Consider the following 18,506-nt stretch of genomic DNA (forward strand, 5'->3'; position numbering starts at 1 on the left):
ACTTGGTACGCCAGTACATCTTCAGAAGAAGATGACCCCTATTGATTTTGAGGTCACATGGTCAAAGGTCAAGGGTCAAACTGGACATAGGAATATACTGTCCGTTCAATATCTTGAAAACCCTTTGCTTGACAGACATCAAACTTGATACACTGGTACATCTTCACCCTTCGCTTGACAGACATCAAACTTGGTACACTGGTACATCTTCTTGAGAAAATTACCCGTATTTATTTTGAGGTCACATGTTTAAAGGTCAAGGGTCAAACTGGACATAGGAATATACTGTCCGTTCAATATCTTGAGAACCCTTTGCTTGGCAGACATCAAACGTGGTACACTGGTACGTCTTCAGGAGAAGACGACTCCTATTGATTTTCAGATCACATGGTCAAAGGTCAAGGATTAAACTGGACATTGGAATATACTGTCTGCTCCATATCTTGAGAACCCTTTGCTTGACAGACATTAAACTTGGTACACTGGTACATCTTCAGGAGAAGATGACACCTATTGATTTTGAGGTCGTGTGGTCAAAGGTCAAGGGTTAAACTGTACATAGGAATATACTGTCCGCTCAATATCTTAAGAACCCTTTGCTTGACAGACATCAAACTTGGTACACTGGTACATCTTCAGGAGAAGATGACTACTAATTATTTTAAGGTCACATGGTCAAAAGTCAAGGGTCAAATTGGACATAGGAATATACTGTCCGTTCAATATCTTGAGAACCCTTTAGTTGACAGACATCAAACTTGGTACACTGGTACATCTTCAGGAGTTGATGACCCCTATTGATTTTTAGGTCACATGGTCAATCCACTCTTGACATAAGAAGATATTGTCTTCTCAATATTTTGAATTGATGATACTACTCTCAATTAAATGATGTGTGTGTTTATAACCCTTTTCAATTTTGCACCATGGGGGGCATATGTGTTTTACAAACATCTTTTGTTATTTTTATTTTCATGTGTTCTTTGGGATCCCTTTTGATTTAACCAATTAAAACCTGTATTTTGATTTTGATTTTCAGGTGCTCTTTGGGATCCCTTTTGGTTTAACTAATTAAAACCTGTATTTGGATTGTTATTTTCAGGTGCTCTTTGGGATGCCTTTTAATTTAACTAATTAAAAAACTTGTATTTGGATTGTTATTTTCAGATGCTCTTTGGGATGCCTTTTGATTTAACTAATGAAAACCTGTATTTGCATTATTTTCAGATGCTCTTTGGGATCCCTTTTGATTTAACTAATTGAAACCTGTGTTTTGATTTTGATTTTCAAGTGCTCTTTGGGATCCCTTTTGGTTTAACTAATTAAAACCTGTATTTGCATTGTTATTTTCAGGTGCTCTTTGGGATGCCTTTTAATTTAACTAATTAAAACCTGTATTTGGATTGTTATTTTCAGATGCTCATTGGGATCCCTTTTGATTTAACTAATTGAAACCTGTATTTGCATTATTTTCAGATGCTCTTTGGGATCCCTTTTGATTTAACTAATTAAAACCTGTATTTTGATTTTGATTTTCAGATGCTCTTTGGGATGCTTTTTGATTTAACTAATTAAAACCTGTATTTTGATTGTTATTTTCAGGTGCTATTTGGGATGCCTTTTGATTCAACTAATTAAAACCTGTATTTTGATTGTTATTTTCAGGTGCTATTTGGGATCCCGTTTGGTACGGAGATTGACCTCTGGTCACTGGGTTGTATCCTGGCAGAACTGTATTCTGGGATACCCCTCTTCCCAGGAACCTCTAAAATCCCAATCATCAAAGAGGTAAAGATCACTAGATTGTTAATTCAACATCCACTCCTTCAGTAGACATTTTTATAAAGTAATCTTTAACGCAGAGTTGGGGGAGAAGGTGATAAAATACACTTTTAACACTCTTCCTGGAGCAGTGAAAGCTCAGTATATTTATGTCTACCTGGACAGGAGGGAGACTGTTGCACATGTTTTTTTTTTTTTTTTTTTTTTTTTATTATATACGTTTCCATCAATAGGAGTAGCAGTATGGCTAGCTACATAAATGATGACTTTGCTCGCGATATTTATAGGGGATCAAAGTTTTACATGGCAATGTATAGATAATTTTTTTGATATAAAAAGTCTTCTTATCAAGAGCAGCAGAGCCATAATTAATCGTATTAATATGCAAGCATTCTCTTATATACTGCCTACCATAAAACGTTGATTTTTTTCCGCAATAATCCAATTTTCGCTTTCTTTGCAAGTATTTTTTTATTCACATACATTTAAATTCAAATAAAATTTACACCAATTGTGTACCACATCTTACAAGTTACGAGTAACTCGGTGAATATAAACTCACCACCTAAGGTATAGTACTAATTATCTTAAACGGTGTCAGCCCTTACATGTAACACCCCGTACACGCACCTATTAACTTGTTGAGTGATAAACATGCGTAACAGTTATGTCTGTTCACTACAAAATTGAAACCTTTCAATTTGTATGTCTAAAATTCGACTTGGAGAATCGCCAAAAAAAAAAAAGAAAGAAAAGGAACTACGCAAATAAAATATAACATTGTTTTGGAGTATTTTCGCAAAGTTTGTGATATACAAAAAAGACCCGTTATACGGTATTTAAGTTTCTTCAAATTCTGGGCTTGGGATGGAGCCTCAATAGGGGATTCAAGGTTTACATGGGGAATATACATGTAACTATATATGATCTTTGAAATTTACTTACCAAAATTCACTGATGAGATGTATTCATATGCAAACATTCATTTGTAGGGCAGATTTATATTTGACTAGGGTTGGACTTAAATAGGGATTCAAAGTATACAGGAAATTTGAAGAAAAAATCTTTTAATAAGAGCATGGTCACACTAAATTATATCAGTCCCATGTTGTGTAAATTCAAAAAAGAATTCATGAACCCTGGGGTGGGGCTAAATTCGGGTATCAAGGTTTTACATAATACATGAATATAGGGAGGGAAATCTCTCAAAATTCTCCAGAACAGGAAGGTCATGTAATAGTCATATTAATATTGAAGTATCCCTATGTTGTGTGGTTGAAGTTCAGTTAAGTCACAACCCCATGGGGCTAGGTTGGGGGTCAGATTTGTCATGGGATTAAAGAAGGTGAAAAACTTTTGAAGAACAGCAGGGGCCAACATGACTCAGGTGAGCGTTGTGTCCCATGACCTTTTGTTTGGAGATGGGCAAAAACACTGTTTATACAGTAGTTGTAGACACAAGAAAATTTTTCAGAAAGGTATAATCATTGTAAACATTAAATCACCACAGTTTTCAATGCAAACATGTTATTACTGCATATTTGAACTGGAATGACTGGTCGACAGGGGATGCTTACTCCTCCTAGGCACCTGATCCCACCTCTGGTATATCCAGGGGACCATGTTTGCCCACCTCTCTATTTTGTATTGGTTATAGGAGTTATGAGATTAATCACTGTTCGTTATCTTTATCTTTCATTTTTACATTCAAAATAAAATTCATTCATGAAAAAGAGCTAGAGCCACGAAAGGTCAAAATCGGCCCATTCTTTGAATTTAATGAAATTGTCCAAATAGAATCTTATGACAATGTACTTCATGAAAAAATAAAATATAGCATGATATTGCTTACTTTGATGGAAAGGGTTACTTGGAAAGTTGTCTTTGTATAACGTTGTGTCGGCAGACGTTAACGTCATTAAAACATGTACGAGGGTTGTCTCAAAATTCCGTGGACAAGCGGCGTTTTTCAATAATCTAACGTCACTGAGAAATTAAACTTTTACAACATGAAGAGCAAACAGTTTTAAATAAAAAATATGTAAAAACAAAATTAATATTACATTTATAATTGACATTGAATAGGAAAAATTCAGGTTTTTCATTATAGGGAACCATAAAGCGGCGCAGGGTAAAAAAAAGAGGGGGGTTAATATAATCGAAAAGAAATTACAATCGCTGGAGAAAAAAACCCACACTTTGTTCATTTTATTTCTGACAGTATATTTTTATAGAGGAATTTTGTTTAGATATTCATTTATATACCTGGAAAATGTTTATCAGTATGACGGAATATTTAAATGAATTATGATATATCGTGCGACAGTTAGATGCAAATATCCAGCGAAATGATGACGCTATTCGGGGAAAAAAGACGTCGGACCGCACGAGAGATCGAAGAAATTTTGGGAATCAGCAAATCGTCTGTTCACTGCAGTCTATCGGATAATTCATGAATGCATATAGTATGTGCACGTTCGGTACTTCGGGTTTTAAAAATGAAGAAAATCAAAGAAGGATTTTATGTTCGAAGGATTTCCTCGATCAGACGCGCGAACACCGCGAGAAAATGTTGACGTCGCAGGTTGCGTCGCCGAGTACAACTTTATCGTAAATAGTTAATTTTCTCAAAAAGGTAAATAAAAGTGCAAATTTTCGGTATTGGTCAACAATGGTATAATTGATAATATATAACAGGTTTTATGAAATTAAATCAATACCTTAAAAGTTAAAAGTCCAGTCCACGGAATTTTGGGACAACCCTCGTATTTCTAATATATGTTCAACTAAAATGCTTTTAAAATACTTCTATATTGTACAGTAGGTAGGAACAAATTCTTTTAAACATGTGTAAAAATAAAATAGCATAATGTGTCCAGTAATTAAATTGTAAGCTATTCCTCGACAATACTCTCGTCGCATATATAATTTCACAGTTCAAAAATACCCGAAATCTTGCATTTGGTGGGACCACGACCATTTTTGGTCCCGGGCGCTTACACAAAAAGCAATGCGAGTGGCTCTTTGATGTAGATGGTATACACAACGAGACAGATGGGGGACTTGTGAGTACACTACTAGATCTAGGACGTTTCGATGTTGGGCAGTAGTTGTCGTCAGCTCCTTCTTCCGATTTAGAATTTGTAGATTTTCTGTCCGAAGCGTAGTATTTGTGTCTACATGCATTGCACAATGTGTCATGTTCATGTTTGACAGAGACAAAAAAGTGTTTTTGTAGAAAGCGAATTTCAGGTTTAGTTATTTTCCTTCTTTCTCGTGGCTTTGTTCTTTTGTTGCATAAAACACATGGAAAATACTTAGGTCCTGTTCCAGGCATTCTAAAATAAACGAATATTCAACTTTATCTATATTTTATGGTTTACGCGGTTTATAATATCGTTCAGCAGCTGTCTTTACATTACACGCATTTCTACACATCTTCGTAATAAAATGTTATAATGATTACTTATAATTAAGCTCAGCGTTTAACATTATATCGGATATACATACTGAAATGTACAGCTTAATTTACTGTACTGTGTACTAATCAGGGAAAGGAGTTGTCACGCGTAAAAAAGGGGGGGGGGTGAAGAATTTTTACCGGTGGGGTGGGGATTGCAATCCCCAAACAAATCTACCACTGCTTTTGAATTCATTAATCAAAACTAATTAACCAATTTCATACACAGAAAACAATATCATATTTTTCGTAATATACAGATTATTTTGCGTGGTAATCAAAACTGATTTCTTGCTTCTTAAATAACTTTATACATTTCTGGTTACTCGTATATATTGGGGAAAAAAATACAGTTGTCAGAGGATTCGAACTACGGACCCTTCCCTTGTAGATCTAGTGCGTTAACCACTGCGCCACTGTGACTTACTTTTTTGCACTGATAAGTTATATATAAGTCTTTATTAAGCTACAATTTATATATAATATGTCTGTAATATTCAACAAGATTTTTTTGTATCATAAACATTACGGTGTAGGTAAGTATTTTGATATTATCTACGAACATACAACATTAATTTCATATTTATATTTATCTGCACGGCTTAGTTATAGATCTGAATAGGCTCGTCTTGTAACAAGAACTTCAATCGTCTGCGAAATCCTATAGGCCTATCTTTAGGTTCACTAACTCGTTTTAAATGTTATATTTGGGGGATGGTTATTAAACATGGGAAAAATACGATACTGTACTTTACTCAAGATATCAAAGTATAATTCGATGATCATAAAACTAGCCCATGTACTGAGCACGGCATGTTGACGCCCAGTCCCAGCCATTTGTTTACATGTCAGATGTATACATCGGCGATCTGTCAAAACAGTGGCGGATCTGGTATTTTTTTTAAAGAGAGTGAGTGTTTAAAGGCTTTAGAATTTTATTTCACACCGTTTCCGCAGCATTTCTTCTAAAGGTTGGTAAAAAAAAAAGTTAAAATGGGGGCTAGTGATTCTTGACCAACACTCCAAATTGCTATTCCTAAAACCTAAGACGAAATCTAGGTACCGCAGTATACCGTATAGGCCTATCTAGAGCAAAAAGGGACTGAAATGTTGATCATATGTTTCTATATATAAAGCCAAGTCGTTAAATAATAAATTTAGGTAACAAACTGTAATCACTTACCTATTAACTCTGGAATTCTGGAGGAATTGTTGTTTTAAAAATTCGTGCCGCTGAATCCGGTCCGTTTACGGTTTTGATTTTATAAATTATAACGACAACTATTTAATTAATTTCGATATGAGCAAGATTACAACCACGAAAAGTTTTATACAGAAAAATATTGTGTATTCAGACAACTCATTGTCCAAATATCGTCATGGTTTACGTTATTGCTCGTAGTAAAATAAGCTCAATACAAATGCTATGTTGATCGAATTATCTCCCTATGATTGTAGAGCGCTTTCATGTTTACATTTATGTGACAGTTAAACATCAATGTATCGGCGAAATAAAAGAACACAAGAAGATAATTGGTGTCTTTTAATTATTTTATTAGCATATTCAACATTTGAGATAAATTGGACCTAAAAGCAAAGACATACACTGTCCAAATATCAATGTTGAACTGATTATTGTCATCACATAATTCGACGATGATCATCCGAAATCTATATTTCATTCCTCGATCATAGATGTACATAAAACTTTTCAAAATAATTGGGATATAATTATGCTTTGAGATCCTATGTGAAAATCTATCATTTTATAATGTTTTATAAGGACACGTCTATTTTTTAAATGAGAAACTATCATCATTCGATAAATTATGTTTGTGAAAGACCTAAAACAAGAAATTTACGTATGGCCACTGTCATCGAACAAATTGAATCCAACATTCATTTGTGCAGTTTTCATTTCTTTACCCATGTCAGAATTTTTAATTTGTTCGTTGAATGTGGCCAAACTGAAATTTTGAATCAAAGTTCCAAAATTTGTCATTTTTAGAGAAAAATGTGCAAACGTCACGTGTTATGACATCTACGGCACAGTTATGATGTCACATAATTAACATTTTGATATGAATATATTTACTACGATGTATATTGACAATATTTAGTGCAATATTTATTTGTTAAGTTTCAGATAATTTTTCATAAAAATACAGGCCGATTTTGACCTTTCGTGGCTCTAGCTCTTTGTACTTCACATGTGCCCTCTTGAATGATGTTAAAAAACAACATTCTGTCACATGTAGTAAATGTTTTTGGTTTTGCTACTATTTTCTTTTTCAGATGACCAGATTGTTGGGCCCTTTTCCTAAAGACTTGTTTCAGAAAGGCAAATTTTATGATGACCTCAAGGGATACACTGATGTCTGTGAACAGAAAAATGGTAACCAAATATTAAACAAAATTGACTTTTACAAGTAACAGATCTGATTTAGTGGGTTTAGCATTATGTATACAACCTATCACTAGGTCGATTGCTGTCTGATGTGCTTCATACCAATTGTTAGGCTGTTCTTTACATACTGATTTTGGTTACGGATTACTCTGTTTACCTGATCAAGATATAGGACTCAAGGTGGGTGTGACCGGTCAACAGGGGTTTGTATAAACAATGAAATCAAGGGGGTAATTTGTATAATCAGAAAGACCAATTGCAGAATCCCCTTTCCAGGCTGTCATTATTTTTGTATCACAGTGTAGTCGTGCATAGACATTTATTCCTTATTTTTCTTTTTAGCTCACCTGAGTTGAAAGCTCAAGTGAGCTTTTCTGATCGCCTGTTGTCCGTTGTCGGTCTGTAAACTTTTTACATTTTCGACTTCTTCTCCAGAACCACTGGGCCAATTTCAACCAAACTTGGCCAAAAGCATCCTTGGGTGAAGGGCTTTCAAGTCTGTTCAAATGAAGGGCCATGTCCCTTTCAAATGGGAGATAATCACAAAAATGCAAAAATAGGGTGGGGTTATTTAAAAATCTTCTTCTCAAGAACCACTGGGCCAGAAAAGCTGAAATTTACCATGAAAGCTTCCTGACACCTTCCAAGGGGAGATAATCAAGAAAAGGTAAAAATAGGGTAGGGTCATTAAAAAATCTTCTTCTCAAGAACCACTGGGCCAGAAAAGCTGAAATTTACATGAAAGCTTCCTGACATAGCGCAGATTCATGTTTGTTAAAATCATGGCCCCCAGGGGTTGGATGGGGCCACAATAGGGGGGATCAAAGTTTTACATACAAATATATAGGTAAAATCCTTAAAAATCTTCTTCTCAAGAACTACTGATCCAGAAAATCTGAGATTTACATGAAAGCTTCCTGACATAATGCAGATTCAAGTTTGTTAAAATCATGGCCCCCGGGGGTAAGATGAGTCGTAATAGGGGATCAATTACAAGTATATAGGGAAAATCATTAAAAATCTTTTTCTGAAAAATCATTAGGCCAGAAAAGTGTGCATTCACATGAAAGCTTCCTGACATAGTCCAGATTCAATTTTGAAAAAAATCATGGTCCCCGGTAATAGGTTGGAGCCAATATAAGGATCAAAGTTTACATGCGAATATATAGGAAAAATCTTTAAATTTGAGCCAAGGTGACTCAGGTGAGCGATGTGGCCCATGGCCTGGGCCTCTTGTTCTGTAACGGATGCATATACAACTTTGAAATTTGGTCACAATGTCTCCCTCAAGAATTGTAAGAGTGAGTTTGCATTCCAATTGGATTTAAGGCTTTTCTATTCAGAATGTGTGTTGTATCAATTCAGAGTGCACAATATGCTTCCAGGTTCAATTTCACTGTCCGACGGGTGTATATTGTACCGTTTGCGGTACTCTTGTATTCATTATGGATACAGATAAAGTACTGAAATTTTGTCATCACTGTCCAGTGGGTGTATGATGTACCATTTGCGGTACTCTTGTTAAAACTTGTTTATGTCAAATTGAAAGGGTGGTGCACGTATGGAAACGGTATAAGTTTATCACTAACAAAACTTTAGTCCATGGAGATATATGAAGATAAATGGATGTGTGTGTGTGTCTTTTTTTTTTTTAGCCAAATGACAATGTCTGATGCATGTGAAGATGTAATGTTGTTGATCTTTTTCAGTCTCTGATGTGCTGTTTAAGAAACTTGGATGTCGTGATTATCTGTTCCGCGACTTTCTTTCTGGCCTCCTGAGATACAGTCCAGGTGAGGTTTATCATACAATACCCTGACTTTCTTTCTGGCCTCCTTAGATACAGTCCAGGTGAGGCTTATCATACAGTACTGTGATATAGTCAAACATCAGGGCATTGAAATTCTTACTGTGTTTAGAATTATTATAGCTAAGGTTGAATTCTGATAATTGATGTATGTATATATATATTTATTATATACCCATCAATGTATCGTTCTTTGATACTGTGGATTTCACAGCATGTGATCTGGTTTTCCGGATCACCACCCTGTGGTTTTTCTGATTCCGTATCAGTATCCTCTGAAACTGATGCCGTCACAATGCATCAATGCAACATTATTTGTGGATAATATTGACCGCGTCACAAACAAAACTGCGTACACAAAATATAATTTCATTGTATGTCTGTATTTTTGATAATTTGGATTACATTTAGTATTTTATAAATGTAGATTTAAAATGCATAAGAGGGTATATAATAAATTTATCGTAACAGTAACTTGATCCGAAGAGTTGGATCATGTCTCGTTGACAGGCGCGGATCATCAGATCAAACTCGACGCTTCGCATCTCATGTGATCTGATGATTCGCGCCTGTCAACTCGACGTGATCCAACTCTTCGGATCAAGTTACTGTAGTAATAATATATATATATTATAAGTGTACGTGTAATATCACTGCTGATCTATTCAGTTAGTAGATTGATCTTTGTTACCTGTTTTTATCATACGAAGAACTTCAAATGCGCTTGCGCTCTTTGGAATTGTGCGCATTGAGGTGATCTTGAAGTAAGTCATTCTTGATCATTTCGTAACAGTAAAAAAGAATTCTGTGATCTGTGTGCATTGATTTGCAAATATAAAATATGTTGTCTACAACAGATGTCTGTATTTTCAGTTAAAATAAGAAAGTCTTACAAAACGGACACATTATTTTCCTCGCTCAATAAAAAACAAAACTGGTTTAAATTAAACTGGTTCCCACTTTGAAGGTAATCTTTAAGTATGTCATTCCTAAGAACTTCGTTACGAATTAAAGAATTCCATTTTATTGATTTTACGATTAAAATTTATTCTTTACACCAAAATCATATCTGTTATATCAGAAGAAATAAGAACATTTTACTAAATGGAAAAGTAATTGCATAGAAACCTTCAACGTAAACTGACAGTGTTCAGTGCTCCCACTGGACCAGAATTCCCTTTCGCCACTTTTTCGGCGAGTGGCGCGGCACAAATAATCACATGCTTTACAATTATTTCCATCATATTATATATTATTTTATTCATTACACTTATTTTAGCATTTTGAATCAGTTACATTACTTAATCATATTCAGCTGATTTGTTTGATAAATTCTATTATGGAAATCAAAATTCAGATAATAAATCATATAAATATAAACTTCATGATGCTACAACCCTCAGTGAAAACATTGTGTACATTGCCCGAAATGCAGATGTCACAAAACATCAAGCCCAATTTAAAGTCGTATCTCAACCGTACCCTATTAAATTTCCGTTTTTGTATGGAAGATTTTGCAATTTGGACAGAATCAGATGTTTGAGCAGGTGGGGTTGACTGTAAAGCCAAACATAGTTATGTTTTTTAATTTTAGACTGACTAGAGTCAGAAGCTACAAGTTTAGTGTCAAAATAGAATGGGGTGCATAGTCTTATGAGATTAGCATTTTTATACTGTTGCGCACCGAACTTCAAAGAAATTGCTATGTCCATATGAATGGTGACCGACCGCATAATTGTTTATGAAATTTTCGAACTAAAATCAAACGCATCAAAATCAAAATCTTGTAATCAACGAGTTTGGCCGCAAAAACAAACAATTGATGTATTCATATATACATTATACACAATAATACGGCCAATTTAATTACCGGTTCGTTCTCTGGTTAAGAATTGACATTAATGTGGAGATGATAACACGATAATGAATAAGACTTTAAATGTTAAACAATTGACCACAGCAGGGTAAACAGCTGTACGATGTACTTTATTACATAATCACCTATTTTTTTGCATCCATAAATTACCTGAGGCTGTGACCAGCTCTGTGTGCACTGGAGCGACTCGAGATTTCCGGTCGCACGCGTTGACTGAATAAACAAAGTTGGACTGCATAAACAAGCAGGCGATAATGCGTCACTGACAAAGGATTTAAGATACAATTTATTGCAAAAAGGGATTTTCGCCACTTTCAATTTTTTTTCGCCATTTTTGAAAAAAATTCGCCATTGGCGAAAATGGCGAAGCCCAGCTCGAGCACTGGCAGTGTTGTAGGTTCTTAAGTAAACTGGTCAATTTTAGCTGGTTCGCAGTTCTTGCCAGTGTTTTAAGCAGCGAAGCATATAAATGTAAATAAGATCCCTGTATATGATGCTTCGCCCCTGAAACTATTTCGTTGAGTAATATTAGTTTTATCTTTACGTTCATATGTACATTTGCAGTGAAACATTGGTGTATTCTAGATTTAAAAGCATAAAAAAAATAATAACGTTTGCTAATGCTGAAATACATTCCAACAGGGATAAAAGTCCAGTGGCTGACTCTCTAAGCTTTTTTCAAAAGCTAAACTTGTAGTTAGATTAGACTTGGTTACAGTAACAAAATAGTCAATCTCTTCTAGCTGATAGACAGAATATTGTCAACAGTGTGAAGCTCATTATCAGTATTAGTAATAGATCAATGATTAGTGACATTCAGTAAAAGACTGACTGTTCGTATCGGTAATAAAATGACTATTGGTGTCAGCTACTGAATAGTGGTAGTGGTAATAGACTGTTGGTATCAGTAATACACTATTGGTATCAGTAATACACTATTGGTATCAGTAATACACTATTGGTATCAGTAATAGACTGTTGGTATCAGTAATACACTATTGGTATCAGTAATAGTCTATTGGTATCAGTAATACACTGTTGGTATCAGTAATACACTGTTGGTATCAGTAAGACTGTTGGTATCAGTAATACACTGTTGGTATCAGTAATACACTATTGGTTTCAGTAATAGACTGTTGGTATCAGTAATACACTATTTGTATTAGTAATACACTATTGGTATCAGTAATAGACTGTTGGTATCAGTAATACACTATTGGTATCAGTAATAGACTGTTGGTATCAGTAATAGACTATTGGTATCAGTAATACACTATTGGTATCAGTAATACATTGTTGGTATCAGTAATACACTATTGGTATCAGTAATACATTGTTGGTATCAATAATAGACTGTTGGTATCAGTAATACACTATTGATATCAGTAATACACTGTTGGTATCAGTAATACACTATTGGTATCAGTAATACACTGTTGGTATCAGTAATACACTGTTGGTATCAGTAATACACTATTGGTATCAGTAATACGCTATTGGTATCAGTAATACACTGTTGGTATCAGTAATACACTATTGGTATCAGTAATACACTATTGGTATCAGACTATTGGTATCAGTAATACGCTATTGGTATCAGTAATAGACTATTGGTATCAGTAATACACTATTGGTATCAGACCATTGGTATCAGTAATACACTGTTGGTATCAGTAATAGACTATTGGTATCAGTAATACACTATTGGTATCAGACTATTGGTATCAGTAATACGCTATTGGTATCAGTAATAGACTATTGGTATCAGTAATACACTATTGGTATCAGTAATACACTGTTGGTATCAGTAATACACTATTGGTATCAGTAATACATTGTTGGTATCAGTAATACACTATTGGTATCAGTAATACGCTATTGGTATCAGTAATACACTGTTGGTATCAGTAATAGACTGTTGGTATCAGTAATACACTATTGGTATCAGACTATTGGTATCAGTAATACGCTATTGGTATCAGTAATACACTGTTGGTATCAGTAATAGACTATTGGTATCAGTAATACACTATTGGTATCAGTAATACATTGTTGGTATCAGTAATACACTGTTGGTATCAGTAATACACTATTGGTATCAGTAATACACTGTTGGTATCAGTAATACACTATTGGTATCAGTAATACACTGTTGGTATCAGTAATACGCTATTGGTATCAGTAATACGCTGTTGGTATCAGTAATAGACTATTGGTATCAGTAATACACTATTGGTATCAGTAAATGACTATTGGTATCAGTAATACACTATTGGTATCAGTAATACGCTATTGGTATCAGTAATACACTGTTGGTATCAGTAAATGACTATTGGTATCAGTAATACACTATTGGTATCAGTAATACACTATTGGTATCAGTAATACGCTATTGGTATCAGTAATACACTGTTGGTATCAGTAATAGACTGTTGGTATCAGTAATACACTATTGGTATCAGTAATAGACTATTGGTATCAGTAATACACTATTGGTATCAGTAATAGTCTTTTGGTATCATTAATACACTGTTGGTATCAGTAATAGACTATTGGTATCAGTAATACACTATTGGTATCAGTAATACACTATTGGTATCAGTAAATGACTATTGGTGTCAGTAATAGACTGTTGGTATTAGTAATGCTAATTTTCAGTAATTTATATGTCTCTCTGTTTCAGCTGATAGACTGACTCCACTTAAAGCTGCCCAGCATCCTTTTCTGGCCTCTGAACTGCCTATTGCTTTCCTAATGTCGTCAACACATACTATGCAAGGTAGATGGATTCTCAGATGCTACACTGGGCCAATCAATATTATAAAAATTGGCTGATAGCTTCTATGGACAGAAGGCGTTCCAATGTCAAGCATTCATTGGAATTTGATCCTTTTAGACACTTAGTAGAACCCCCTGGATGAATGGATATTCAGAATCTATTGCATATCTACAAGATGTGCAAGAAATGTTTTGCTACCTTTTAGAATGCTAGGGAAGCCTTAATGAGAAGGATATGTGACAAATGGATGAACATGGATAAGAATATGTTTATTTTAAAAATGTGGGTAGAAAAATGCGAGAATTATTTTTACACCTCCCGCAACAAAGTGGTGGTGGGGGGGGGGGGGGGGGGGGGTATACTGGAATCAGGTTGTGTCATGCCCTTTCTTTTCTACACTCAGAACAGAGTTAATTTATACCTATTAACAACACCCTTTGGGTGGGGGGGGGGGGGGGGGTATTCTTAGTGAGCATTGCTCACAGTACCTCTTGTTCTGGGCTAAAACTTTGTGGTACAGAGACAATAGACAGTCATACTGAGAACAAGGATTGTTTATAAACATATATTGTTTTGATCCTGAACCAAGGTCATTTGACGAAAGTCAAGGTCATTGCTAAAAAAAAGTAAATGTTTGGGCCATATGTTTGTAATATAAGGTCATACTTCAAACAATGATTGTTTTTGACCACACACTTTGTCATCACTTTAAACCAGGAACCTTTGGCCAAGGTCATCAGTAGAAATGTTAGAAATATCTTTTAGGCCATAGCTTTGTAATAAAGTGACGTTAGACAATGATACCTGCCATTAACACTACTAGCAGGCAATGTATCATAACTCTGAACCAGAGTTTAAAGCATTTCTTTGTACCATAACTTAATTATGGGGGACAATAGAAGTTCATACTTTTATGTCATCACCTTGGGTCAATGTCAGTTTGCCAAGGTCACTAATTAGTCTTTTTCAGGCCATAACTTTATTATGGAGTAAGAGTAGAAGTTCTTGTTTGTTATTTGACCAGATGATGTGATGTGGCCTTGAATCAAGGTTAATGTCAGATGATATGATGTGGCCTTGAATCAAGGTTAATGTCAGATGATATGATGTGGCCTTGAATCAAGGTTAATGTCAGGTGATATGATGTGGCCTTGAATCAAGGTTAATGTCATTGGCAAAATTTAAGTGTTGGCTGTAATATCACTGTAGATCATAAATAACTGATAACATCCATTAAGAGTTTGACATACATTGAACCATCATCAACGTGCGACTCAAGTTTATTGTGTTTTACTTTTATCATGAACTTCTTGTGATACCCTAGTTGCTTTTGAATTTTCCATGATGTCTCATTATATCGTATTTTCCTTTTGTAGTGGGTAATCCTAATCTAGGTAAAAAACCAGCATTGAATTTGGCACCTCTGGATATGGAACAGCTGAAACCAGATCTTTTACAAAAAGTGAAATTCATCAAGTCTCCAGAAAGTGAAAATGTTAAAACAAATGAAGTGAAAATAAGTGATCCTTATAGATCCACTTTTTGTAGTGCAGGTTCCCCACGAGTATCTAGGAGATATTATTCCCTACCAGATCATGATGACAGAAAAACAAACTGTGTTTCAAAAATGCAAAGGCCAGTGAAAATTCCTCCATTTAATTTTTCAAGTGACAAAAAATTTAATCTACATTTCTCCCCCAAAAATGAAAATGACCATTCTCAGTTTAATCAAAAGAGAACTCGGCAAAGACATAGCAAATCGCTGGATGAAATGAGAGAAATGTCGGAGGGTGTGAAGGAGAGTAGCAGGAAAAGCAGTAACGCAAAGCGTTTACAAGAATTAATGCACGAGATCCAGGAAGTTCAGGAAATGGTGGAGGAAGATATGAATCAGAGATACAAGGATGATACAGACAGTCTAGAGTTAAAAAGAAGGCGGATTTCTGACTCCTATACTCACACACAAAGTACAAAATATTCTCGATCCCGGTCTTTAACCAGTGAGATAGAAAAAATTGGCTCTGTTAACAAAATTGAAAATGATTTGGAATCCATTCTCCCAAGTTCACAAAAATTCAAAGTGACCGGTGGTGATACATTCCCTTCCAAATTTAGTTCAAACAAGACTTCATGGTCTGATAAGCAGCATCAAACATTTCGTAGTGCTCAGCGTAATGATTTACAATCCAGAACAGTTCAGTCTTGTGAGGTAACAGATTTCTGCTCTGAGGAAACAAAACCAACCCCTGCTCCGAATTTGAAAAACAGAGAGTCTCAGATGAAGGCATCGCCAAATTGCTCTGAATTCACCCCGAATCACTTGGGATTCAGTAGAATACACGGCAGCCCATTATCATCAGATGCCTCCGAGGTTCGAAAACTATCGTCAGAGTCTCTTGGTGGGAAAAATCAGCAGCAAGTTGGAGGGGAAAGGGAAATGACTCTTGCAGGATGCAACAGTCCAAGATATTGTAAATTTACAGTCCTTCCAGCAGGTGGCAACAAAAACTGGATTTCTGTTTCCAAACCTGAAAGTGATGGTAGCAGTCTTGAGGGTCAAAGTGACGATGATTTGTCAAAGCATTTTCCCACTGATCAAAGACAACTTCAGATTGACAAAAGAAATATAAATGATGGCAGAGAAGCAGACAAAAGAAATAAAAATAGCAGAGAAGCTGACAAAAAAAATAGAAATGTGGGCGGAGAGGCTGACAAAAGAAATAGAAATGTGGGAGGAGAGGCTGACAAAAGAAATAGAAATGTGGGCGGAGAAGCTAGGACTTCATCATATAGTGGTACAGGAGTTGAATCTAGGAGCAGGAGTAGAAAAGATCTCTATAAAGTAAAAGAGCTTATGAAAGCAAATTCCCCACAATACATTATAAATGATGAAAGACCTCGATCACAACCTGTGAAAATCACAGGCAACAAAGACAGAAATGAGGTGAGGGTGGAAGAGCTGACATCAGAAAGAAAGCTCCAAAGAGTTAGCAGGGAAAATGTTCCCAAGAAAAGGCTGATGTTTTCAAATGCTCTCAAGATGAAAAAGAAAAGAAAAAAGGACACATTAGCAACATGCACCGGAGAGAGAGATTTTGTTTCCACTCAGCAAGGTAGAAAGGTGCTCAAAAATGATGCAAATGACCCATTCCAATATAAGGAACAGCAGATATCACCAAGTGTGAAAAACCGAGTACGTTCTGTCGGTGATGATTGTTTATCAGATTCTCGGGATAACTTGCTTCACCAACTTGAAGAGGACAACATATTAGGACTCGGTCGAGAAAGTTTTAGTGCTGGCAAGCCAATTCAGAAGAGACGAAAGTTTTCACTGGATTTTTCTCCTGTTGATCGGAAGAATAGTGAAAAGAGTTACAACTGGACACAGAATATGTAATGAAAAATGCCTGGACCACTCAGAAATTAAATTTAATTTCTTCGTTCAGAAAATCATCTAACATTACTATTTATTTCAATGCTCTAATTAATTTCGATGATCTAATTTATTTCAATGTTCTAAATTAATGATCTAATTCATTTCAATGATCTAGTTAATGAATAATCTAATTTATTTAAATGATCTAATTAATTTCAATGATCTAATTTATTTCATGGTATAATAAGCCGTGTATGGAATACATTTCTAATTGCTTTAATAAAAGTATCAGTATCCTAGAGTTTCACCTCATGACTTCACCCTCAGAGGAATGATCATAATTCACATCTACCAAGTGGATTGTTTCTACTACACCGGTCAACAGAGGATGCTTACTCCTCCTAGGCACCTGATCCCACCTCTGGTGTGTCCAGGGGTCCATGTTTGCCCAACTATCTACTTTGTATTGCTTATAAGAGTTATGAGATTGATCACTGTTCGTTATCTTCACCTTTCATTATTTATATCCTTTCAGCATAGAACAAAATATTAGGTCATTGTTTGATATAGTGCTACCGAGATCGAGGATTATGGCATATTTTTTATTTTTATGCCCCCTTCAAAAAAGAGGGGCATTATTGCTTTGCACCTGTTGGTCGGTAGACCACATGTTGTTGGCTCAATACCTTGAGAACCATTCACTTTATCATAATAATATCTCTGGACATAGGAAGATACTGTCTACTCAATTTCTTGAGAACCCCTTGCTTGACAGACAACAAACTTGGTACATCACAAGGAGTAGAAATCTGGGTTCATATGGTCAAGGGTCAAACATGATAATGTATTGTCTCCTATATTTTAAATATCATTTGCTTGATCGATATCAGACTTGGTATAGATGACCCCTGTTGAGTTTTAGGTAACATAATTCCACTCTGGACATTTTGAATTGGTTTGGAACTACAATAACTTAAATGATGCATGTGTATAACCCTTTTCAATTTAGCATGGGGGGG

The 18,506-nt window shown here is 35.3% G+C and overlaps 1 protein-coding gene across 6 annotated transcripts in view; it reads left to right on the plus strand.

Annotated features, from left to right (window-relative positions):
* Positions 1-17,788, plus strand: part of LOC125650140 (dual specificity tyrosine-phosphorylation-regulated kinase mbk-1-like) — an 81,617-nt gene extending 63,829 nt beyond the window's left edge. For all 6 annotated transcript variants that reach the window (XM_048878136.2, XM_048878135.2, XM_048878137.2 and 3 more), the window contains 5 exons: positions 1,666-1,788; positions 7,538-7,637; positions 9,359-9,442; positions 14,016-14,111; positions 15,488-17,788. In XM_048878136.2, the coding sequence (XP_048734093.2) occupies positions 1,666-1,788; positions 7,538-7,637; positions 9,359-9,442; positions 14,016-14,111; positions 15,488-17,508 (2,424 nt within the window). In that variant the 3' untranslated portion in view covers positions 17,509-17,788. The remainder of the gene's footprint in view (positions 1-1,665; positions 1,789-7,537; positions 7,638-9,358; positions 9,443-14,015; positions 14,112-15,487) is intronic.
* The last annotated feature ends 718 nt before the right edge of the window (positions 17,789-18,506 follow it).

Source organism: Ostrea edulis, chromosome 5 (assembly GCF_947568905.1).
Source record: "Ostrea edulis chromosome 5, xbOstEdul1.1, whole genome shotgun sequence".
NCBI classification, from domain to species: Eukaryota; Metazoa; Mollusca; class Bivalvia; order Ostreida; family Ostreidae; genus Ostrea; species Ostrea edulis.